The sequence below is a fragment of the Diospyros lotus genome, chromosome 2, assembly GCF_014633365.1.
Source record: "Diospyros lotus cultivar Yz01 chromosome 2, ASM1463336v1, whole genome shotgun sequence".
NCBI lineage: Eukaryota > Viridiplantae > Streptophyta > Magnoliopsida > Ericales > Ebenaceae > Diospyros > Diospyros lotus.
In genome coordinates, this window is record NC_068339.1 from 17,825,812 (window position 1) to 17,852,364 (window position 26,553).

A 26,553-nucleotide genomic window follows, 5' to 3' on the forward strand; every position below is an offset into this window, starting at 1 on the left:
GGCTTACCACACTCACGAGAAAGCTTATATCCGGTCTTGTATAAGACAAGTATATAAGTTTTCCCACTAATCTTTGATATCTTCCTTTGTCCATTGGAGCACTTTCTTTGCCCACATCCAGCTTTAAAGTGGTTTCCATTGGTGTATCAGTTGGTTTGCATCCCAATATTCTTGTTTCAATAAAGAGATCTAGGATATACTTTCGTTGAGAAACTGATATTTCTTCTTTGGACCTTGCAACTTCCATACCTAAGAAATACCTTAGGCTTCCAAGATCCTTGATTTCAAATTCTTTTGCCAACACTTCTTTAAGCTTCTTGATTTCAGAAATATTGTCTCCTGTAACAATTATATCATCAACATATACAATAATTATGGATATTTTACCTCCCAAGGAATTTTTGATGAATAAGGTGTGGTCTGCCTGACATTGAACATATCCATATTTCTTGACTGCCTTTGTAAATTTCTCGAACCAGGCTCTAGGAGACTGTTTGAGCCCATATAGTGATCTCCTTAGTTTGCATACCTTATTCCTTGTGAGATTAGTTTCAAATCCATGAGGGATTTCCATATATACCTCTTCTTCGAGGTCTCCATTTAAAAAGGCATTCTTCACATCCAATTGGTAGAGTGGCCAATCCAGGTTTACAACTAAAGATAGTAAGACTCTAATAGTATTCGATTTTGCTACTGGAGCAAAAGTCTCTTAGTAATCTATACCATAAGATTGAGTGAACCCTTTTGCCACTAGACGAGCCTTATACCTGTCAATTTCTCCATCTTCTTGGTATTTAATTGTAAATACCCACTTGCAACCTATAGGATGTTTTCAGGGAGGTAATTCAGTAATTACCCAAGTCTCATTTCTCTTCAAAGCCTTCATTTCCTCAAGAACTCTCCTTCCACTTAGGATGTTGAAAAGCCTCCTGAACTGTTTTAGGAACCTACACCTTACTGATATTTGATATAAAAACACTGAAATTAGGTGAGAGACCTTTGTAGGAAATGTAGTTGTGAATGGGGTGTTGAGTGCATGATCGTACTTTCTTTCTCAATGCTATAGGCCAATGTAAATTCTCATCCAAGGCTGAATTTTCTGAAATTTCAGAATTTTGTCCAGCAGACATAGTCTTCCCCTTCTCCAACAGTTCCAGATTCGGATCAGAATTTTTGTTAGCCTCAGGACATATCGGTTCCCCCCATTCTTTCTATTTAGACCTTTTCCTAGAATAAACTTGAAGTTCATGAGGAGAGAGAGGCTGATTTATAGGGTTTACAGGTGGCAGTGGCTGATTTTCAGGCCGTTGTTGGTTAGATAGGGAAATTTCAGGTTCTGGTTGCTGGTGGTTAGGCTGAGAATCCCAAAACTGATATTCTTGAGGATTGTTTGGTGTATTCTCCCCCTGAATATCAGTTTTGGGATAATAAGGTTGTGTTTCAAAAAAGGTTACATCCATGGATGTGAAAAACCGCTTAAGGTTGGGAGAATAATATTTGTAGCCTTGTTGGTGTGGAGAATAGCCAAGGAATATACACTTAATGGATTTTGGGTCAAGTTTACTTTGAAATTGAAAGTGAATGTGAACAAATGAGGTGTAGCCAAAAATCTTGCGAGAAAGGTGAGAAGGCACCTGGGTGTGAGGAAACAAGGTAAGAAGAAGCTGAGTAGGAGTTTGAAATTTGAGGATGCGTGAGGGCATTCTATTGATATGGTAGGTAGCTGTAAGAATAGCTTCACCCCAAAAATGTTTAGGAGTATGAGTAGAAAATAATAAGGATCGGGCCACTTCCAATAGGTGTCTATTCTTGCGTTCTGCAATCTTGTTTTGTTGGGGTATATCAACACAAGAACTATGATACCTTGTCGGGACATATAAGTTCCTAGAATTGAATTGAAATATTCTTTAGCATTATCTGTTATAAGAACTTGAATGTTAGCATTGAATTGCCTTTTCACCATGGTATGGAAGGTTTGAAAAATGTGGCCAGCTTCAGATTTCTCTTTCATGAGAAAGACCCAAGTAAGACGGGTATGGTCATCAATGAAAGAAATAAACCAACGAGGCCCGGTAACATTTTTGACTCTAGAAGGCCCCTACACATCACTATGAATCAAGGAAAACGGATAGGATGGAGTATACTTGAGACTAGGATAATGAGTCTGAACATGCTTAGAATTGTCATGAACCTAGGGTTCATAACGGGCTGAAATTGGCAATTGGAAGGGTCCGATTGAATTAAGGTCAAGAACAGAATGTATAGAGGGAAAATTGAAGAAGAATGAGGAAGAAATTAGAGAGAATTGAGGGAGAGCAAAAGAGAGAAATGAGAGGGAGATTTGAGAAAATTATAGAGAGAGAGAATCAGATTTTCTTTCATTCATTCCAGCATATCCATCTCCTCTTACAATGGGTCTTTTTATAGTCATAGGTAGCTCTTTAACTAATTTCTAACAGCACCCATGTGTTCCTAACAAACAACCAAATATCTCATAACAAACTTATATAAGCCTATTACAATATTACCCCTTTATTATATCCCTACCACAATATTATCCTTCTAATCCTCCTAGGGATATGACAATTTCCCCCCCTTGAAATGTTTCTTGTCCTCAAGAAACTTATTACCACCTAGCCGTTGCTTCTTTATCCAATGCCCATCTTCACCCAGTGGTTTCTTCTTCGCTTTTCCTTCTTCTTATCTTGTTTTTCCCTTTTCTTTTGCCTTTTCTTTTCTTTCTCCTCAGCAACAACAATATTATGGCTTGCTGCCACACCAATGGAAACATGAATGAGAAAAACATCAAGGGTCTCGGTCCCATCAACAAAGAAGTCCTTCCCTTTCTTCCTTTCATCTTGTTTCGCTTTATCCTTCTACGTCCTCTATTGCTCCAGATGCGCCGCCAATCCTACAACCCCATCCTCCAACTCTTCGGGCTGCAATGTTAACTTTGTTTTGTCTTGTGTGCCCGTGCCAATGACATACATGTGGGATGTTCCAAGCAAGGTGCCCGGTGCAATCCTTTGTTCCTTCTCTTTAGACTCCTTATTTTGCTGTTTTAGGAGATCAATGGCATCGGGAGTCTCAACACTAGTGGCAGTGCTTGAGAGACTGCCAATTGATTTGAGTGTCGTCCTCCACTTTCTCCTCCCCAATCTTTTCTTCCATGTACTCCTCAGCCTTCTCCATAGCCAAGACCAAGGGAGTAGTATGTTTAGACCCTTTCATATCTTCAGTAGGGGCCTCCTCCAGTGGAAATACTTTTACTTGTTGGTAGCTGGAGTACACCAAGAATTTACTTTCAGCAAGGCTGTCCTCCTTCGGCTGCTCCACTTTGAGGAATTTCTCCTTGTTAAAACTTCTATGATAATCATCAAAGTATTCCATCGGAAAGTTGTAATGATACTTCTTAATAAGTATCATCGCAAATTCTTGCAGCTTCTCGCGGAACATTCTACCGAATTCCTTGCACTCTTCATGTATTACACTTCTTGTTTCCTTATCAACTTGGCTGATCCCCTTCTTTTGTTCCCTGTTGCTGCCCACTGAAAATGCAGCCTTCTTTGGTTGCCATTGAAGCTCCCTTCTAGCTAAAAGTGAAGCATTCATTTGCTGCAATTGAGGCTCCAATGGTCTCTTGTGCACACTGCCTGCCTTGGCACAACTTTCACTAGCAGAACGAGACACAAGCCAAGAATTCAAAGCACTGTCCATCCTGGATCCTCAGCACTTCTCTTCTGTAACTTCCTTACCCAGTCACCTCTAAAATTGATCCAAGAAGTGGCAAATTTCAGGCGTTGCTTCGCTTCAAATTCCAGCCTATTTTGGGAACAAAAGAAGTTGCCAGTTACAGTGACTTGATGGCCTCCTGGAGTCTCCTAAAGCATCCAACTCCCAGCCGAAAATCACAATCGGAATCTAACCACGAGAATCAATGGCCGTCTTCCTCTTAGTAGTCGCCTCCAAATCACCAACGAAAATCACTGCTCGTTGTTAGCCGTGACTAAGGAATTCCACCAAGGATCAGTTGGAACAACCTACCTTGCTCGTTGCTTCAGTCACTGGTTATGGGCTCGATTCTCTTTGGGTTGATTCTTCTATAATGGTCGGAATCCTCTTCCGATCAAGATGGGCAGCTCGCTTCACTCGAACGGTCAGAATTGCTTCTCGACCCAAAAAAAATTGCAGCACCACCGTGCCTTTCGATCCAGCAGCCACTCCCACAAAATTTCGAACGGAATTCCCAATCAAAACTGCCACAACCACACCTATAGGAAGCTTATTGGTCTGGGTCGTAATGGTCTAGGCCGTCCGCTTCACCTTCGACGGTCTTACGCTCGCCTTGGACGGTCGCAACCACAACCAATCGCGAATGCTCCCCAGTTCGTGTCCCACCTAATCACTGACTTAGCGACCCAGACCCAGTCATTCCAATTCGCAAATCCTCCCGGGTTGCTTGTCTTCAAGTCTCGTCCAGATTACTGGAGTCTTGGCCGCGATCCAATCCTCCTACTTCTCCTTCGCGTCTTCACTGGAAGTTGCTGCTTCTTGAATCACCTTCAAGCGACGAACCAGGATTGCCGAAGTTTCGCCAAACTGGCTTTGATCACCATCGCAGTTCGTGCTTGCCTCAGCCAGATCGCCTTCAAAGCCTTTTCAATCTTGGTTCGATTAAATCAAGCAGAAGGAGTCGACGGCCCTAGATTTGCTCTCCCAGGTATATCCGAAAATCTAATAACTGGTGATGGGTTCCAGAAGTCACCCAGATTTGCTTATCACCGTTTGGGTTGGGCTTGCAAGTTTCAATCAACTGGAATCAAATCCACAGCCAATGATTGATTGCTCTGATACCATTTCTCATGAACCTGGGGTTCATAACGGGCTGAAATTGGCAATCGGAAGGGTCCGATTGAATTAAGGTCAAGAACAGAATGTATAGAGGGAAAATTGAAGAAGAATGAGGAAGAAATTAGAGAGAATTGAGGGAGAGCAGGAGAGAGAAATGAGAGGGAGATTTGAGAGAATTATAGAGAGAGAGAATCAGATTTTCTTTTATTCATTCTAGCATATCCATCTCCTCTTACAATGGGCATTTTTATAGGCATACGTAGCTCTTTAACTAATTTTTAACAACACCCATGTACTCATAACAAACAAGCAAATATCTCCTAATAAACTAATATAAGCCTATTATAATATTACTCCTTTATTATATCCCTACCACAATATTACCCTTCTAATCCTCCTAGGGACATGACAAGAATATTAACAAATTTCACATTGAAACATGTGTAAATCTGAATTCTTGAACAAAGAAGGAAACAATTTTTGAAGACAAGCAAAGTTTGGATGTCCTAATCTATAGTGCCACAACATAATTGCACTATTATTGGAATGAAAACTAGAGAAACAAAGAGGTGCAGTGGAATGACAATAGCTGGATTTTACTTCAGTTTTTCTGGAATCAGTCCCTTGAAGAATGTAGAGTCTCGAACATGCCTCAGCACTGCCAATCATCTTCCTCGAAATTTGATCCTGAAATTCACATACATCTTTTGAGAATTTTGCAACACACTCCATATCAATAGTGAGCTTACTAACAGATAAAAGGTTGCAGTCCAGATTAGGCACAAATAGGACATCTTTTAGTGTCAAACCAATGGACAAAACAGCTGATCCAATACCTGCTACTTTTGCTAATGATCCATCAGCAATCCTTACCTTCCACTCTTTGTCACATGGCTGAATATTTGTTAACAGTCCACCATTACTAGTCATGTGATCGGAAGCTCCTGAGTCAACAATCCATAGGATAGATAGCTTACTTTTAGCAATAAAAGCATGTAGAGGGTTACCCTTTGTGGGGCTATAGAACTTGCTGCCACTGTAGAAACCTGCAGCTTGTAATGAAACAACTAGGGCAGAAATAAAACAGAGAGAATGAAAGATAGGACTCAGCTGATAGAAGAGTAATCAAGCCTCAATCGATTCGGAAGATGAGCTGCCTTTAAATAGACAGCTCAACCGCTTATAACAAGATACACAAAGGCAGCCGCTAACTGAAAAAGGCTAACAGAAAACTAACTGAAAATACAAAGAGCAATATACATATAGCTAGCTGAGAGAAAGAACATGAACATGATATTTAAACTACTCTAACACAGCTATGTTTTCCCAAAATTATGCTGCAGCCACTCCATCTGCTCTTTGCTAAATAAGCATGAGTTTGAGGCAGGAGTGGTCTCTTCAGTTGCTGTAAAATTACCCTTACTCCTTTTATGTGCTGGTTTCCAATCCAGGGGCTTGCCATGGATATCCCAGCATGTATCCTTTGTGTGACCAGGCTTGATGATCACACCAAGGACAACCCTTCTTTTGCCTGGGATTTGATAGGCTGCCTCCTCGGGTAAATAGGGCAGAATGTTCCAGGCCTGAGTTTGAGGGCTTCAACATTAGTTTCAGCCTACTTTCTTCTCTGTAAATCTCAGCAAACGCCTCCCTGAGGCTTGGTAGAGGTTTTGTGCCAAGAATCCTACCTCTCACACCATCTAGGTTTTTATTTAAACCAATCAAGAACTTATATAGCCGCTTCTTCTCCACTATTTCTTTGTATTTAGTTGAATCTTCAGTGCACTTCCATTGGATAGTATCACACTTATCCAATTGAAGCCAAAACTTATTCAAAGAATTGAAATATTGAGTGACTTGGGATTCACCTTGCCTTAAATCATTGAGAACACTTTCTATCTCAAACAATTCGGAAGTATTCTCAACGTGGGAGTAGGCTTCCTTAACAGCTTCCCAAATTTCTTGGGTTGTATTGTATAACAAGAATTTCTCACCTATCTCATTGTTTATCGAGTTAATCAACCAAGACATCACCGTGTTGTTTTCGGCCTTCCAGATCCGGTGCTGTGCTTCATCCTCCTTCGGTTTGCTGACTGCTCCGGTGAGAAAATCATCCTTCCCTTTTCCACATATGAACATCATAACGGATTGTGACCATTGAATGAAATTCTGGCCATTTAGCTTATGACCGGTGATTGTGAATGGACTGTTGTTTGTCCATGTTCACAGAATTGGTGGTTTGGAAAGGGACAATCTTATAGGGTTGGCTGCTCGCTCTGGCCATGACACAAGTTGATCAAGTCCGACGGCTATGAAAGGGGACAAATCGGACAGAAACACCTTAGTGAATCGGCGGAAATTGGCTAGGACTAACAGGGAGAAAGGAGAAGAGAATTCTGCTCTAATACCATGCAGAAAATCAATTCCAAGGAGAATAATAGTTATGTTATTTCCCTTGGATATGATATCAATGTATACACAAGACATCTACACGATGTAGGAGTCTAATCTAATCTACTTTACAAGATATTTATGCTATCTAAAATACAAATAATCTCTCTCTAAAATTTAGGAGAATAATTAGAATTAGATAATCTTATCTTTATAAATCTTATCTCCTATAATTTATGAGTCTTCACGACAGTCCTCTTTTGAATTCTTCTTTATCTTCCACATTTAGGTATTACACTGCATAGGATAAGCAGAGTGCTTTCAGTCTATACCATTTACAGGTACACCATTTCTTGTGCTTTGTGCACAAAATGTTATTTTAAGATAGTTTGAAATGGATATGCATTATTGATTTGGTTTCTATCCACTGAAATATTCTTTTTGTTTTAGATTTAAAATTTTAAGTATCATTAAAAAATTTACATGGGGTGGCTTAACTAGTGATATATGGGTAGAATGATGTTGCCATGTTGGCAAAACTTTGACCAAATGATGGGTCATACGTGCATGATTGTTCTTAGAAAACTTCACTCTTGAAAACTACTACAGTTATATATATATATATATATATATATATGCATTCTCAAGTATTATGAACACCATCATATTTATTATTGTATTTCAAAACTGGTGATACCTCTAGCACTGGTGATGTTGGTAGCTATCCTTTGCTAAAAAAAAAAAAAAAAAAAAAGCATTACTTGCTCTGCCATCTTACCAGGGCTGCAGCTTGTTTTGATATATGAAATGGAAAGTGGACATGGAACATTGTGTGTTAAAAAATGCAGTTCATTAGTTGTGTATATTATATTATACAACCACAAGATGTCAAGTCTTAAAGAATTAGTGATGTAGGACAGATTTGGTATTCTGAGAATACCTAGTGATTCAAGGCTTGATTAGGGTTAGATGGCTAGGGAAAATTGTGGAAGAGGCTAGGTTTTTGAATGTAATGGGTTGGTACACAATTTAGGGGTAAAATATGCTTGAAAAGATGAATTAGGGTTGAGAACAAGGTTGGAAGTAGGGTTTTGAAAATAAGTAGATGAATTGGAAAGATTAAAGAGAAAGAGAGAAATATCTTCTAGGCATCACATCTAGGGATACAATCGCATCACACAATTCAAAGAAAGCATCAATGCTCAGAGAAAACTGAAGATAATTATTCATTCACTAATGAAAAAGAGGGAAAACAATAGGATTAGGAAATCCTTTTCCTATTAAGAAATGAAACAAAAATGAAAATCCTTCCTTTTCCTATTAGGAAACTAAACAAAATCTAAAACTATTAATACTAAGATTAGGAAAAGACTATAAATAAAACCCTAATTAACCCTTCGAGGCTGTCCAAGCTAGTCCTCGTGATTTTGGGGTTGTCTAGTGCAAGTTTGAGTCTCATTGACAACACGCGAAAGGCATTTTCCAACTAGATTCATGAGAAGCCACACCTACCACAATGTGTGGTGAGGTTTGTGTGACCCTATGCGCCATGTGTGGTTAATGTGGTGCTCTACCCATTATGCTATGTGGTGGGGTCTATGCAGGCATTGCATGCCCTTTGTAGCTATTGTAAGGCTCTACCTAGTACCTACCACATGGTGGAGCTTTGTTTGGCTAATGTGGATGGGGCAGTTTACATGGGCTCATGAGGATTAGTCGGCCCAAAGGTCCGAATACCCTATGTTATAGAAAAATATATATAAAAATAAAACCCTAACTCATAATAAGAGTTACCAAAAAGACATTAGGAAAATTTAGCTAAAAGAAAAAAGACTTTAGGAAACATTATGAAAAATGGCGACATCAAAATTAAGCCTAACAAAGCTTCTAGGAATGCCCTTTTTGATCCAAAACACACTGATTAATGCTTGGCCCTTAGAACCAATTTTAAGACACTTCTTATGTGTCTTTACAAGTTTCTTCCAACGTCCTCCGTTTCTCCTTGGCTTGAGTAAAATTGGTCCATCGAGTTAAAACCATGATATTGTCACGCTCCTAGGGGCAATTTGGTCCATGCCCTTGATTTCTATATTTTATCTATATTTTTGTCAAGCAATTAGGTATCCTCAGTCATTATAAGGTTGTACAGTGGTGGGGCCATCTTCTAGAAGGACCACAACCGCTTATATATATGTAAGTGCCATGCCCAAAGAAATCATGCACGAGAATATTCTGATTTTTTCTCTCCCCCTTATGTTATTCTCTCTCTTTCTCTATTCTCTCTCTCCATCTTTCTCTTCTTTCTTCGATAACCAAAGAATTCCTCTCGGAATTCTATCGAGTAGCTTTGTTAGTTCCTCCGGTATTGACAATTGGTATCAGAGCCACCAATCACTAGCCAAAAAACATGGCAGAAGGAACCCACATGAAGCAGATGGAATCGTGATTGGATGTTATCTAAGCTGGTTTGAGGCAGAGCCATGAACAAGTGGACGAGAGGCTAGAGACCGTCAAAGTGGGAGTCTTAAATACCCAAGAAGATGTGAGCCGCATCCGAGTTGACGTGCTGGAGGTCGAAAGGAACGTAAGGGAGGATTTCTCATGTCTAAGGGTGGAATTCTCTGGGCTAAGCCAATAGTTGAGTGTTGTGCTAGCCATCTTCTCTAGACAAGCAAATGTAAGCTTGCTGGCGGATTTCCCACCAAAGGTATCTGCGGTGTCGATCATTCCCGAAGTTAGGGGAAGACAGGAGAGGGAAGAACGGATAGAGTTTGCAGCAGAAGCCACGCTAAGAGGAAATGTGGTTAATCAGCCCAATGCTCCCATGCCGAAGCTGGAGATTCCAGTGTTTGAAGGGGAGAAACCCCGGTGGTGGATCAGAAGATGCGAATGCTTTTTCTACCACTACAAGGTTGCGGAGGAGAACAAGGTGAATATGGTGGTTGCTTACCTAAACGACGTAGTCGATTCTTAGTTCTAGAGTTAGAGCAGACGAAGGAATGAGTGGAGATGGCCAGAGTTCGTCAAGGAATTTTGTGCTCATTTTGGGAAGAGCAGCTTGACAGATGTGGTGGAGCAATTCAACAAGTTAAAATAATAAGGGATGGTGGAAGAATACCAGGCCCTATTTGAGGAGCTCAAGTCGATACTCAGTCATGCTCATCCAACCTTAGATGAGCAATACTTTGTATCGAGCTTCCTCAGTGGATTAAATGATGAACTTAGGCCAATGGTGAAGATGCTGCAACCCACTTTTGTAAGGCAAGCAATAGAGAAGGCTCGATTGCATGAATTGTCTCTGGAAGCCTTTGTGAAGAAGCATAAGATTTCCCAAAAAGGATCGGGAGGGGGTTGGCAGAGCTCTATGGGAGGAGGATACAAGGGGAGTGTCATGACCGTAGGTGACAATAGGAGTACTCCTTTGATCCGGTGAATATTAGAGGGATGTTATCGGTGTGAACAGAGAAATGAGAGGGAGAGAGGTAGAGAAATAGGGAGAAAGAGTTTTGAGAGAGAGAGAGAGAGAGCTAGAAGATAGATGGAAAACAGAATGCAAAATTCATATTCAATGATCTTCTCAAGACAGTCTCAAGGCTGATATAGCTAGGTGGTCGCATCCACAGGTGATCCCCCATTCCTAACGGCTGTAACCATAAGTTTTGTCCTATTCTAGCTCTCTTCCATGTGGGGAATCTTTAGCTAACAAACTGATGCTAGAAATTATAATAAAACCCAAAAAGGTAGACAGCCAAATAGAAGAATTAAAATGCAAGGAAAAAAATCAAAAATGCTACTGCTTAGGGACGATCGTTACAATTTTTCCCCCCTCGACCGATTTCTTGTCCTCAAGAAATGCTAAGGAGACTAGCCGTTCGGCGAAATTGTTTTAGGAGATCCGGAAGGTACTCCCAGGTGCTGCAGTCCGAAGTGCTGCCTCGCCACTTGACCATCACTTGAATGAGCGGAGCCCCTTGCTTGTACACCACTCTCCTCTTGAGTATAGCCTCTGGTTCCACCACCCTGGTAGCTTCTTTAGGGAATGTAGGGAGGGCCCTGCTCACTGGTTGGTTTCCCACGGATTTCTTGAGGAGAGAGACATGAAAGATTGGATGAATTTGGGTCCCCTCCGGTAACTTCAGACAGTATGCCACTTGTCCTACCTTGGCTTCTATGGCAAAAGGACCAAAATATTTGGGGCTAAGCTTAGTCACTTTCCCCTTAGTGATGGACTTGAGATGGAAATACCGCAGCCTTAAATACACATTATCTCCCACCGCAAACTCCTTTTTACTTCTCTTTCGATTGGCTACTTGCTTCATCATGTTCCTAGCCGATGCCAACTCTTGCTTAAGCTGTTGAGTGACCTGCCTTCGTTGTTGAAGGTATTCTTCCACCGTTGCTACATTGGATCCCCCCTCTACAGCCGGTAAAGTTGGCGGTTGGTATCCAAATAAGGCTTCAAATGGTGACATTTTAATAAAGGAATGATGGTTGGTGTTATACCACCATTGGGCTAGGGACAACCACTGATGCCACTCCTTGGGTTGTAAGAGGCAAACACACCTCAAGTAGGTTTCTAAACTTTGATTTACCCTCTCTTTTTTCCCGTCTGATTGGGGGTGGTAGGCTATGGACATGCTTAACTTAGTCCCCAATGCCTTCATGAGTTCCTGCCACATCAGACTTGTGAAAATCCGATCCCGATCTGAGACAATGTACTTGGGAGTCCCATGCGGCTTTACCACTTGATCAAGGAAGGCCCTGGCTACATCTTGAGCGGTATAAGGGTGAGTTAGCCCTATGAAGTGAGCAAATTTAGTCAACTGATCTACCATACCAGTATACTGTCCCTTCCCTCCGATTTCGGTAGGCCTTCCACAAAATCCATTGATACGCTAGTCTAGGCTTGGTTAGGGATGGGTAATGGTTGCAGCAACCCTGGGTAGACTATGTTCTCGGACTTGCACCTCTTGCAAGTATCACAAGACAGCACATATCTTCGAATTTCAACTTTCATCCCTGGCTAATAGAATACCCTCTTAACCCGTACATAAGTGTTCTGCATGCCGGAATGTCCTCCTAATGGCGATTCATGCAGGGATTGCATGATCTTTTTCTTGAGCCCGATATTATTCCCAATCACCAATCTCTCGCGACGCCTCAACAATCCCCCATTCAATGTATATTCTACTTCTTCTTGTGTTCCCACCGTCAATTTTTCGATTATCCGCTTTATCTTTTCATCCCTCCCATAGCTATCAATCACCTCATTGTGCCACTCCGGCACCACCTGAGATATGGCTGCGACACTTCCCTCTTCATGGCACCTTGATAGTGCATCCGCCGTTGTATTTTCCTTCCCTTTCCAATACTGTATGGTGTAATCTAGCCCCATTATTTTAGACATCCCCTTCTTTTGCAGCTGGGTGTGAAGTTTCTGTTGTAATAGGAACTTTAGGCTTTTATGATCGGTTTTAATGATGAATTTGCCCCCTTCCAGGTAATGCCTCCATTTGTCCACCGCCATTAAAATAGCTATAAACTCATTTTCATATATACTGAGCCCCGAATGCTTGGGGCTTAAGGCCTGACTCAAAAAGGCCAGTGGTCTCACTTCTTGAGCTAACACTGCTCCAATACCCGTGCCACTTGCATCTGTCTCTAAGATGAATGGTTTGCTAAAGTCCGATAGCCCTAAGGCCGGCACATTACTCATAGCTTCTTTCAGTTTAACAAACGCTTCCTTTGCAGGTTGTCCCCATTCAAACCCTCCCTTCCTTCTTTAGTAATTGCATCAATGGCTTGCTGATGGCCCCGTACCCCTTCACAAATTGCCGGTAGTACCCTATCAAACGAAAAAATCCCCTCAGAGCCCTTACTAAATTGGGCTTTGGCCAGGCTACCATCGCCTCTAATTTTCTTGGGTCTGAGCTTACCTCCCCCTTGGATATGATGTGGCCTAAATATTCCACTTGCCCTTGATCAAAAGCATACTTAGACTTCTTAATAAAGAGCTGGTTAGATCTGAGGATATTAAAAGTGGTCTTTAGGTGAGATAGGTGTTGGTCGAATGTGGGACTATAGATGAGGATATCGTCAAAGAATACAAGTATGAACTTGCGAAGGTAAGGCTCGAATATACGATTCATGAGGGATTGAAAGGTGGCTGGGGCATTGGTGAGTTCAAAAGGCATCACTAAGAATTCAAAATGCCCATGGTGGGTTCTAAAGGTTGTTTTAGGGATGTCCTCCGGTTTCATTCGAATTTGGTGATAGTTCGAACGAAGGTCCAGCTTAGAAAAGAATTGGGCATTGTGTAATTCATCTAAAAGGTCCTCAACAAGTGGTATAAGAAACTTATCTTTGACGGTTAGGGCATTTAGTTGGCGGTAATCCACACAAAACCGCCATGTTCCATCCTTCTTTTTCACTAATAAAATCGGGGAAGCAAAAGGACTTTGACTAGGACGGATTATGGACTGTTGAAGCATTTCCTTAACCATTCTTTCAATTTCATTCTTTTGGGCATGAGGGTAACGGTAAGATCGGATATTAACGGGTTCTGTGTTAGGTTTCAGGTTGATTGTGTGGTCTTGAACTCGGGTAGGAGGAAGAGCTGAAGGTTCCAAGAACAGATCCTCATATTCTAACAGCAATGTATTAAGAAGGTCTGAGTACGATACCTGGTCAGCTTGATCGCGCAGGGAGCTAGCTGTTAGTAACACCTCCCCGTGTGCCTCCTTTCCTCCTCTGTCCTCCTTGATGGCTACTATGGAGAATAAGTGTGCCAGTTGGTTCCACCTCCCTGTGAACAATCTCCCCAACCTTCTCCCACTGATCATTTTACAGCTACCTGTTTCCTTTCCTCCTGTTAGAGTCATCCTTCTCCCCTCTTTTTTGAAAGAGACCTCCATCCTGTTAAAATCAAAGCTTATGGGGCTCATCCCTTTCATCCAATCCACCCTTAGGACAACATCACAGCCTCTGGGTTGTAAGAATCTTAGATCCGCCTCAAACATTTCCCCTTGCATTTCCCAGCCAAAACCTTTACAAGTTGACCTGCTCAACACCCTATCCCCATTTGCCACTGTCACACTCAAGGGTGGTGTCCCAGTGAATTGACATTCAAGTCTCCTGGCTATGCTTTCATCCAGAAAGCTATAGGTACTCCCACTGTCGATAAGAATCATCAAGTTACACCCATTTGATCGACCTTCCACCTTCATAATCTTATTATTAGCTACCCCCTTCAGAGCATGAATGGAAATTTCTCCATTATTCTCCTTGTCATCATCCTCGGGGTTTAACTCCCCGGTCCCCCCTTGATCCTCTTCTTCATCTCTCTTTAGTAGGAGGATTTGTCTCTTACACTGATGTCTCGGGTGGTATTTGTCTCCACAACGAAAACAAAGACTTCCCAACCTCCTTTGTTCTCTCAGTTGTTCCCCATATGGAGCTAAGTTCGAGCCCCCCACGTGTTTTCCCTTCATCACTTCCCGATTGTAGTTCTTTCCTCCAGCATTAGGGGTGCCCAGAACCATTCCTCGCTGTTGTTGCTTTTGTTTCTTCATCATCGTCTCCACCAAGGTTTCATGCAAACAGGCGCTCTCTGAGGCCTGTTCCACTATTCTCGGCCTCATCATTTTCACCATTGGCCACAACTCTTTGCTAAGGCCACTCATGAAGCTTAACACAAAATAAGCTTCCGAGAGGTGGGGGTTGTGGCAGATCATGAATGACCTTAACTCTTCAAACCTTTGCAAATAGGATTCAACACTTCCTACTTGCTTGAGTTTGTTGAATTCCTCTATGGTATCCATCATGCTTCTTTCTCCAAACCTCTTGCACAACTTCCCAAACAACTCATCCCATGTATACTCCCTCCTTACACTAAGGCACCCTTGGAACCACGCGTCCACTGTTTCATTGAAATAAGCAGTGACTAGGGGTACCCTTTGGGCCTGCGGTATGTTGTACCAGTTGAACAACCTCTCACATTTTCTTATCCACCAGTGCGGATTAACTCCCTTAAATGTCGGAATCTCTATCCGAGGCATTGGGTACCCCGGTTGATGATGATTGGGGGGTTCTACCCTGTCCCTCCCCAACATCCTCTCTAACTCCTCTTTCGGGTTTATCTCAAGTTTGGATGTCCCAATTCCCCGATCCATTATATGTCCTCGCAGAATGGGCTCATTTCTCTCCCTAGGAGGGAAGTCTGGTGATAATCTGATCGAATTCTGGTGAGTAAACATCATCATGAATTGTTGCATCTGAGCTCCCAGTTCGTCTCATACTCTCGGGATTGAAGAATCCAGCCTTCGCTCCAATCCTTCCATGGAACTCTCCAGCTTGCGGTCCATGGCTATGATCGCCTCATGATTCCGGGTAGCTCCTAGCTCCAGTTGATCGGTTCAGTTCTGAAATTCTGCCACCGTCGAGTTGACTTGTTGAAGCTGCGTTTCCAAGCTCTTCAAGCGAGTACCATCTGCCATCGCTCCAGATACCACCCAGTGTTGACCGAGAATCTGGGGCTCTGATACCAATTATTGTCACGGTCGTAGGTGACAATAGTACTCCTTTGATCCAGTGAATATTAGAGAGATGTTATCAGTGTGAATAGAGAAATGAGAGGGAGAGAGGTAGAGAAATAGGGAGAAAGAGTTTTGAGAGAGAGAGAGAGCTAGAAGATAGATGGAAAACAGAATGCAAAATTCATATTCGATGATCTTCTCAAGACAGCCTCGGGGCTGATATAGCTGGGTGGTCACGTCCATAGGCGATCCCCCCTTCCTAACGGTTGTAACCATAAGTTTTGTCCTATTCTAGCTCCCTTCCACATGGGGAATCTTTAGCTAACAAACTGATGCTAGAAATTATAATAAAACCCAAAAAGGTAGATAGCCAAACAGAAGAATTAAAATACAAGGAAAAAAAATCAAAAACGCTGCTGCTTAGGGACGACCGTGATAGGGAGCAACTCGCAGGTGAATAAGAGGGGCTACTTACCAAGAGCACCAATCCAGGCCGCCCCAGTAAGATCCCTCACACTTGACCAAAAAAGGCAAATGGGACTCTACTTCAGGTGTGGTGAGAAGTACACTGTCGGACGTTAATGCCCGAAACACCTAATGCAAATGGAAGGACAAGAATATGAGGAGAGAGAGGAAGCAGAGGGGGACACAAATGAGTATGAAGCAGAGGGTGAGGCCGACGAAGGAGAGAAAGGGGGATATATTTCGCTTCATGCATTGGAAGGCCACCCTTCAGAGAAGGTGATTAAGATTAATAGAATATTGGGGAAGAAGAAATTGATAGTGCTCATCGATTATGGGAGCACACAGTTTCTTGGATGAAAACACAACCAAGGAACTTGAATGTGTGCTGCAAGCCACTATACCCCTCTTAGTGACCGTTGCTAATGGTCACAAGATGATCAGTAGATACAAGTGTCAAGGGTTCACTAGGAGAATGCAGGGGTACAAATTCTCTACAGACTTGAGAATCCTACAGCTTGGGGGGTGTAACGTAGTGCTTAGTGTCGATTGGATGAGGACAGTGAGTCCTCTGATATTTGATTTCAACACCTTAGAGGTGACTTTTGAAAAAGGGGGAAGGAGGGTTGACATTGGTCGGATGTATGGAGGGAGGGGAATGCAGGGCAATTTCAGGGGATCCCCTAAATTATTTGAGTAAGATGAGGGAGCCATAGCTCAATTACACTCGGTGTATGTTGTTGAGGTAGAGGAGGAGTTCAACAAGGGTGGTAAATCCCAGGGAAAGGATCACTAGTGGTTCAAGCTAGAAGCCCTTACCGATTCTTCAAGTGAGGCAACTCTTAATGACTCTTTACAATCTCTATTGGTTGAATTTGAGGACTTGTTCATTGAACCCTTATCCTTGCCCCCTAACCGTTTCCTAGAACACACCATCCATCTTAAACCTAATATAGAACTCGTAAATGTCTGCTCTTACAAATACTCTCCTTTCCCAAAGGCCGAGATTGAACGCTTAGTTAAGGACATGCTTTCCAAAAACATAATCCAACCCAATCAAAGCCCTTTTGCATCCCTTTTTCTTCTTGTTAAGAAGAAAGATGGAAGCTGGAGGTTCTGTGTAGACTATAGACAACTCAATTCCCACACCATTAAAAAACAAATTTCCTATCCCAATCATAGATGATTTGTTAGATGAACTAACTGGTGTAACTATATTCTCAAAGCTCGATCTCAAATCTGGATACCATCAGATTTGGATGAGTTGCCTAGACATACCTAAAACAATATTCCGCACCCATCAAGGCTTATACAAATTCTTATAACTAATTCTCCTGCGACCTTTCAGGCACTGATGAATCATGTTTTCAGTCCCTACCACAAAAAAATCATCTTGGTCTTCTTCGATGACATCCTAGTATATAGTCCTACCATGGAACAACACATAAACCACCTCAAAACCACCTTCCAAGTCCTCAAGTCTAACCGGTTGTTTGTAAAGAAGTCTAAGTGTACCTTGCAGAGAGGAGGGTGGAATACTTGGGGCATATAATCACAAGAGAAGGAGTAACTACAGACCCTAAGAAGATCATGGCTATGGTGGAGTGGCCAATACCCAAAACCATCAAGGAGCTAAGGGGATTTCTTGGCTTAACAGGGTACTATAGGAAATTTATTAAGGGCTATGGGGTGATCAACAAGCCTTTGACAGAGCTACTCAGGAAGAATGGGTTTGAATGGAGTGACAGGGATCAAGCAACCTTCAATTCTCTTAAGAAAGCAATGACCCAAGCCCCTATATTTTCCCTACCTGACTTCACCAAGCCTTTCATCTTGGAAACGGACGCATATGATAGGAGTGGGGGCAGTCCTAGTTCAAGATGGTAGACTAATAGCTTTCCTTAGCCAAGCCTTAGCTCCCAACCACTTGGGGCTAAGTATTTATAACAAGGAGTTGATAACAGTCCTCATGACAGTAGAGAAGTGGAGATACTATTTGGAGGGAAACCCATTTATTATCAAAACGGATCATGAGAGCCTTAAATTCCTAGGGGAACAGAGGCTGCACACTTAGCTACAGAGGAAGGGAGTGACAAAGTTGTTGGGATTGGATTACTGATGAGAATCATGGAGGGCACAATGATGCAATCGGACAAGTCAACCTCGTCAACTATGTCGGAATTGGATGATTGACAAGATTTGCGCATAAAAAGGAATGGTTATTGATTGATTGGTTGATTGCAAGATTTGGGCGCATGATTGATTGATTGATTAGTTAATTGATCGACAAGATTTGAGAGCATAAAAAGGAATGGATGATTGATTGATTGAAAAGATTTGGGAATATAAAAGGAATGATTGATTGATTGACCAGATCTAGTTATTTATTTATTTTCTATGTAATTTAGGATTTTTATTAATTTCCATGTAGAATTAGTATTTAATTATTTGCCTATTTAAAGGCTTTTCCATTGTAAACATTACACAGAAATTATTATGAATTTTTGAATTTGAGAGATTTATCTCTTTTATCTTGTTCTTCAATGAACAAAACTTCGAACTTATCAATGGAGTGATTCATTTGTGGCGTTCAAAACCCAAACTTATCAAAGATCTAGGCAGTTTTTGTGGCGTTCAACAATTCTTGGTTCTTGCTTCCGTATAATCAACGGGTCTAGATTTTAATATAGTCTAGGTTCTTGGTTCGCGAATCAACGGGTCAGGAATTCTTTGCCTTCTACCCGATTTTGGTTTTTCTGGGGTTCGTTTCAATCTTTTGTGGGTTCCTTTGGTCTTGTCCCATCGCGGGTTCACATCAATTACACTATCCAATATAGGAAGGGTAAGGAGAATACAGTGGCTAATGCACTGTCAAGAAGGGATGAAATGGGGGAGTGCCAAGCAATATCAGTGATAGTCCCAGACTGGATCAAGGAGGTGTCTGAGAATTGTGAACAAACATCTTAAGCTAGGGATTTGATGACTCAATTGGCAATTGGGCCACAGGAGCACAAGGGGTATACATTGAAGGCAAGGCTGCTAAGATATAGGGGGAGGACAACCAGCTTAGAACAAGGATCGTACAAGCTTTGCACTCATCACCCATTGGGGGGCACTTCGACTCGAACGTCAACTACAACAAGGTCAGACAACTATTTTATTGGCCGAGAATGAAAAAGGAGGGTACTTCCTTTGTGTTAGAATGCCCTATTTGCTAGAAATGCAAGCATGAACAGGTTCCATATCTTGGTTTACTTCAACCCCTAGAGATACTTGAGCAAGCATGGCAGCAAGTTTCAATGGACTTCGTGGAGGGCTTCCAAGATCTGAAGGGAAGAGCACTATCTTAGTGGTGGTGGACAGATTGACTAAGTTCAGTTACTTCTTGAGTTTAGCCCACCCCTTTACAGCCTCGGAGGTGGCCAGATTGTTGTTGGATTCCACAGTTAAAGTGCATGGTCTACCAATGTCCATCACTTAAAATAGGGACAAGGTGTTCACCAGCAATTTCTAGAAGGAATTGTTCAAACAGTTGGGAGTGGAGCTACACACGTCTTTTGCCTACCACCCTAAGATAGATGGACAAACTGAACGTGTTAACCAGTGCCTAGAGACCTACCTAAGGTGTGTATGCTTCTCCAAACCCAAGAGCTGAAACCATTGGCTGCCACTCGCCCAATGGTGCTACAATTCCAATTACCATAGCTCTCTCAAAAGATCTCCTTTTGAGGCACTATTTTGTTACAAACCCCCACTGATCCCAGCCGTTATGCACTACTCAAATGTGGAGTTAGCAGTAGACTAGCACCTAAAGCAAAAGCAGGAAGCCCAGCAGGTCATAAGGAGTTGACAGTGGCACAAAATAGAACGAAACAAATGGCAGATCGAAAGAGAAGTGAAAGGAGCTTTGAGGAGGGGGATATGGTGTATCTGAAGGTAAGGATATTCCAGCAGTAGTTATTCACTGAGCATGCCCCATCCAAACTAGGCCCAAAGTATTTTGGGCCCTTCCAAGTGCTAGCCAAGGTGGGGAGGGTTGCTTACAAACTACAACTTCCAGAAAGGGTGGGAATCCACCATCTTCCATGCATCACTACTGAAAAAGTCAGTAGGACCCCATGATCCAGTCAGCTTAGACCTACCCATGTTCGAGGAAAATTCCCTGGAGGTGACAGAACCTTTGGCTGTGCTAGACAAGAGAGTCATTTATCATAATTCCCAGCCATTAACACAAGTGCTGGTATAGTGGACCAACCGCCGCCTACACAACACTACATGGGAATATCTACCGGAGTTACTCATGCAATTTCCCCAAGTGATAAGGCTGCTATGAATTTCTTGTGGACAAGAAATGTTTCTAACGGAAGGGGTATCATCACGCTCCTAGGGGCAATTTGGTCCATGCCCTTGATTTCTATATTTTATCTGTATTTTTGTCAAGTAATTAGGTGTCCTCAGCCATTATAAGGCTGTACTGTGGTGGGGCCACCTTCTAGAAGGACACTAACCGCTTATATATATGTAAGGGCCACGCCCAAAGAAATCATGCATGAGAATATTCTGATTTTTTCTCTCTCCCTTTTGTTATTCTCTCTCTTTCTCTAGTCTCTCTCTCCTTTCTCTTCTTTCTCCGATAACCAAAGAATTCCTCCTGGAATTCTCTCGAGTAGCCTTGTTAGTTCCTCTTGTACTAACAGATATTTGTTGTAAAAAACAGAATGCAGCCTTAAAAATCCATCAAATCTAGAACCAACTTTATGTAAATGTTTGAGTCATCTTCTGGAAAAGATATTTTCCATTAAATAACTAGTCCACCACCAATATCACCTTCTAACACAAGAGATTCTCTCTCACTAACCTGTTCAAGATTCTGTTTCTTAAGGTATTTATAAATCATTGTTGGTTTTCAATGATTGTGGTGACGGATGGATGCTAGGGATCATGTTTCTCAAGTTTCAACTTGGGGTTCACGGCAGGCCATACTACTCATGAGAGTGACAGAAGTCAGGTCATTGCAATGCACATGCATAATCATATCTCACAGCAAATGTGGGCCGCTTCTAGGTTCAAAACCACAATCTCCAAGTGCAACCCTAGTTTCAAGCCCCATGCTCAAGGTCACCCTTGGTAAACACAGCTCCTCACCAAGCCGAGCATCCTCTAGGCATCACCACCCATGACACAAGGGGAGTACCACACGGCCTTGGACCAAGCACACCAAAGCATGTTATACCAAACTCATACATGTAGTATGCTCACAATGCACTCATAATGCAGATAAATCATGTTATAATACACAAGCTACCATAAAACTTTTCATGCATAATGCTGAATGAAGAACACCATAACCATGACATTACTCAATTCTCAGCTCCGGAAGTCTTCTATTAGCCTTCTAGCAACACCTCCTTCCTTCGTAAGTTTCCCTTCACTTGGCCTCACCACTTCCCTTCTTTTCTTTGGTGGACCTGCTGTCCAAGTGATATCTTGACCCTTCAAATAGGACTTCTGCATCATTGTACTTGGAAATATGGCATCTGTATTAGATACTGAACTGTCAGATTTGTTTTACTTTTGAAATGCCTACAGGTTTTTTTGGAGAAGTTTTTCGTGGAATTTGGAATGGCACAGACGTTGCCATCAAAGTTTTTCTTGTACAAGACTTAACTGTTGAGAACATTGAGGACTTCTGCAACGAGATTTCTATCCTAAGGTTTGTTTTCATTAATGTTGAACAATCTTTGACTTTCTGGTATTTATCCTCATTCTGCCCATCCATTAACTTCTTCTCTTTTCTTTCTTCCATATGCAGCCGTCTGCGCCACCCAAATGGTAATGCCTGCAGTAGTTTTGATCAACTTGTCTATTTCATATTATTGCTACACCACTATGATCCATGAATGGAGAAGAAAAAGACCCCCCAATTTTTTCCCCTTCATAATTCATGTTAGTAATAACTATCGGGTATGAATATAAAGCAACTTTTTACTTCCTTCGGCAGTTATATTATTCCTCGGAGCCTGCACAAAGCCTCCCAGGTTGTCCATTGTGACAGAATACATGGAAATGGGATCATTGTATCATTTAATCCACATGAGTGGTCAGAAAAAGAGGCTAAGCTGGAGAAGGAGACTGAAAATGCTGTGTGATATATGCAGGTATGCATGACCATGACATTTTTCTATTGAACTACCTGAATATCCCTGCTCAATTATGTTGGTTCATACTACATCTAAATAAGCAAATTATGCTCACTTTTGAAGCTCATTACATAGTTCTGATGCACACCAAGTACACCAATCTTGACTCAAATACAATCTGATAATTTGGATGTGAAGGTAGCCTGGTGAGGATCTTTATCTGATAAATCTGTGTGCTAAAGGATTTAAAATGAGCAGGCCTGGTTCAATCCAAATAATTGTACCATATGTTGCAAACCAGTGATGGATAATTTGCCTCAAAAAGCAAGAACCTCTCAAATTTGTACAGTACAGTTCCAACTTCAAATTAAAGCTGCAACCTTCTTTCCTTTCATCCCTCTGCCCAACCCCCCATCCACCTGTGTGTGTCCTGCCTGCTCTTAACGTTTTTTATAACCTAAGGCTTCTTTGCCCATTTGTTTGTGATCTGCGCAGGAACTTGTTCAATCAGATTTTAGAATGTAGATTTTTTGTTTATTTTCTTCTTGCATTTTTTTTTCATTTTCATTTCTTTTCCCTGGATAGCATATTAGCGTGTTCATCAAGCAGCAAATTTGTCAGCTTGGTAAATCAAATATCCACAATAATGAATTTTAATTTGTATTAGATGGTGAGTGATCCATTGCATTAAGATGAACTGGTTTTGTTTTTCCTTTTTTGTTTTTTTTTTCCGCCTAGCAGGATCATCCAATTTGAAACATGTGTTCTTAAGAAAGGTCTTCTGGAAAAAAATGATTACCATAACTGGTAATACATATAAAAGACCAGTGTCAAGTGGTGGAGAGGAACACAGAGAAGGCAATTCATGAGTTAAACATAACCTAACAGAAATGATGCAGGAGCATATTCTTTATTTATTAGTGTTTTTATTTTATTTGTTTAGTTAGGTTAGTATTTAAGTTATTAGGCCGTTTAGAATTTTTTTATTATATTAGTTATAATAAATAGTCATGTGAGTTTTAGCGTAGGGGGGTGGATAAGATTTGAAGGATTCTTTTGTGATCAACAACTAAGATGTATTAACGCTGTAACCCAAGTGTAAATAGCCTCTTAAGACACCTTTTAGGCAGCTGGTTTACTCTAATTCAACTTTTGAGGCTTTCTTAAACCCTATTTTTCATACCTTTGTCCCAATTTTTTCACTTGTTTTTGCTGATTCTTCCTCTCACACTGCATCAAGAAACGAAGGAGAAATGAAAGCAACTTCCCATAGCATCTCATCTGGCCTACTTATAGAGTCTCCTGTTAAAACATTATTCCATCCTCTTCTACTTTGATCATGTTGCTATTCACATACAATCTTATCTTGTATGGTTATTTCTTGTTTAATGTTATCATGACAATAACTATCTTTTCTGCAACCATCTGAGACTATTAAAAACTTAAAATGAAATGGCCCACTTACCCCTACCATGCTACTTGCCATCCACTGCTCCCTGCCACCATGTGAGTGAAAACGTATGTGGAAACTACATTGATTGTCCATACATGAGTTTATTACTTTGGATGTTTAACCAGCATTAGAATATGAAGCATTGGTGGCAATCTACAAAGTGCAAAAACAACAACAAATAACATCACAAACCTTAATCTCACTAGTGGAGTTGGCTACATGAATATAGATCCCTAATTGTCTCTGTTCATGGCTGTATTTGTAAGATAATTGTAATTCACGTCGTGTTTGAGATAAGAAGCAGAGTACAAAACCAAAATGAACTTAACCTACTGGAGACAAATTGAAGCTGTGGCTTTCGCAATAGTGGTAGACATATTAAAAAGACATTTATTTGGTATGGCATACAGTATCATAGTCTTTACAGTAGAGGTGGTTGTGAAAAGTGGAAAATATAAGTCCTTGGACTTGAATAAAAACAAAAGGGAAAATTTCACACAACACCCCAAGGTTTAGTGAAAAGACAATGACCACCCTTGTGTTCTTTAAAACTCTCTTGAGTTTTTAAAACTCTTAAACACCTTATTTCCTACAGTTAATTAACTACAGTTTAACTTTTTGAAAGTGACAAGAATACCATTACCCTTTGTATTCCCAATCGCCCTTTTCCTCTCCTTTTTAATTAAAGAAAATGAAAAAAAAATACTGGTGAGTGGTGGCCACCCGCCATCTTCGGCGACCACCAGAGACTCCGGAAAACAGAGAGAGAGAGAGAGAGGGTTCTCTGTGATCCTGTTCGATTTGCAGAAGGAATCGAACCCTCATGCAAATCAAACCCCAACACCCCATCGTTGGGGTTTGATCAGGGGGTGGGGGAACCAGTTTCGCTTGGGCAAGAGGTCTAAAGCTTGACATAGTTGTCGGTGAGAGCTATCAGACTCTGACCAGGCAACGTCGTAGACGCCATTGATGGTGTCGAAGGGGATTCATCGTATTGCTGATGTATTCTCTCAAGCTTCTGCTAAGCCTGCTGGATAGTTTCAGGATAGTGGTTGGACCAATATGGGCTTGCTGGCAACTAGGGAGAGGCCAAGAACGTGGAGCAGATTGCCATTGACGGTGTTGAAGTTCTGAGAGAGAGGAGGGACGGATTTTAAAAGGAGGGGCGAAGTGGTCAATTTATGTAATAGGTTAATGGTAACGGAGGTTTGTGTTATTTCTAAAAAGACAGGGGTTGTCGGTGCCTTTTTAACAAATCTCAGGGGTGCTGTGTGAAATTTACTTGAAACAAAAAGGTTATAATTAGATAAGTCACACATAACTAGAACTACAACAAATGATTTGGTCTCCAAAAACAATCAACCACCAGAAGAGTTTGTGATTGTGAACATGGCAGTAATCATCTATATATCATAGAGTATGCTTAAGAATAGCTAATTTTTGAGGAATAGAAGTCAGTTTAGGTGTAAAACAACCTATATATATCTTTATGTTTCTTCAAGTATACCTTGGAGTTGATTATTTCACTTTCAGAAAATCCATAGCTTCTACTAGTCACTAATCAATAATCGGTTTGCTCAGAAGTCAAAAGTGTGTCATAGTCCAGACTTCTAATTGAATGCTCTTAAGAGGATTGGGAAACGAGTATTTTTGGCATTGTCTTTGCGCATCCATCATGTATGTTATGTTGTATATCGTGTTTGATAAAATTATCCATATGTCATCTTTGTCCTAAACTCCGAATAAAATATACTATACTTGTCCTCCAATGATTTAGGGGTCTGATGTACATACATCGAATGAAAATAGCCCATCGTGATCTAAAAAGTGCAAATTGCCTTGTGGATAAGTACTGGACAGTGAAGATATGTGATTTTGGACTATCACGGGTGCTGACCACAACTCCTACAAAGGATGCTTCCTCTGCAGGAACTCCCGAGTGGATGGCTCCGGAACTCATCCGCAACGAACCATTCACAGAGAAATGTGATATTTTCAGCCTGGGGGTGTTAATGTGGGAGCTCTGCACCCTGAATAGACCATGGGAAGGGGTGCCATCAGTCCAAGTAAGACTTGTGTATTGTCTTTTTATCTGTTTTCCCTCTTCTTTCTCTATACCCTAGCTTGACATGGATGGTTGATTCTTTCAGGTTGTTTACGCAGTTGCTAACGATGGATCGAGGTTAGAAATTCCAGAAGGTCCTCTGGGCAAGCTAATTGCAGGTCTGTCACGGTAACTTACAATAATTTTTTACTTCTTTGCGCTATCTTAAAATTAGAGAGCTCATATTTGTGAGAAAATGCAATTCCAGAGTGTTGGGCTGAACCAGATGAACGACCTAGCAGCAAACAGGTTCTCTCGCGTTTGCTCGACGTCGAGTATACACTATGCTGATTTGTTTCTTGTATTTATCCACAGGCAGCTGTTGAATAACTTGACTTCTTCTTTTAGGGGATGTCGTAATTGATTGTTGATCTCAAAGCATTAATTATTTTAGTTCCCATCGATTTTCATCCCTCTCTCGCTCTCTAGACTAGCATCCTTATGATATAGCAGGCAAGTGACCCTTTGTGAAAGAGGCTGGCTTGGATGCGTTTCCAGAACTCGCACTAACCACTCTATACCCACCTCAGAATCATTGCAGGGCAAACTAAAATCAAAGTCCAAAAACAACAAAAAAAAAAATTTAAAAAAAAGAAAAGAAAATCAAAGCTTCATAAT

General features: G+C 41.3%; 2 protein-coding genes across 5 annotated transcripts in view; one reads left to right on the forward strand and one right to left on the reverse strand.

Moving 5' to 3' along the window:
* LOC127794141 (probable serine/threonine-protein kinase SIS8) overlaps window positions 1-26,333 on the forward strand; it is a 66,818-nt gene extending 40,485 nt beyond the window's left edge. For all 3 annotated transcript variants that reach the window (XM_052325054.1, XM_052325055.1, XM_052325056.1), the window contains 6 exons: window positions 21,828-21,951; window positions 22,051-22,070; window positions 22,240-22,396; window positions 25,609-25,897; window positions 25,982-26,054; window positions 26,144-26,333. In XM_052325054.1, coding sequence (XP_052181014.1) covers window positions 21,828-21,951; window positions 22,051-22,070; window positions 22,240-22,396; window positions 25,609-25,897; window positions 25,982-26,054; window positions 26,144-26,226 — 746 coding nt within the window. In that variant the 3' untranslated portion in view covers window positions 26,227-26,333. The remainder of the gene's footprint in view (window positions 1-21,827; window positions 21,952-22,050; window positions 22,071-22,239; window positions 22,397-25,608; window positions 25,898-25,981; window positions 26,055-26,143) is intronic.
* Window positions 5,254-26,553, reverse strand: part of LOC127794142 (peroxisome biogenesis protein 7) — a 39,003-nt gene continuing 17,703 nt past the window's right edge. The window contains exons 2-4 of one of the 2 annotated variants that reach the window (XM_052325060.1): window positions 5,829-5,897; window positions 5,725-5,745; window positions 5,254-5,538 (exon numbers count right to left, since the gene is read on the reverse strand). In XM_052325060.1, coding sequence (XP_052181020.1) covers window positions 5,269-5,538; window positions 5,725-5,745; window positions 5,829-5,897 — 360 coding nt within the window. In that variant the 3' untranslated portion in view covers window positions 5,254-5,268. Of the gene's footprint in view, window positions 5,746-5,828; window positions 5,898-26,553 lie in introns of both variants that reach the window. The other variant, XM_052325057.1, reaches the window with a different exon arrangement.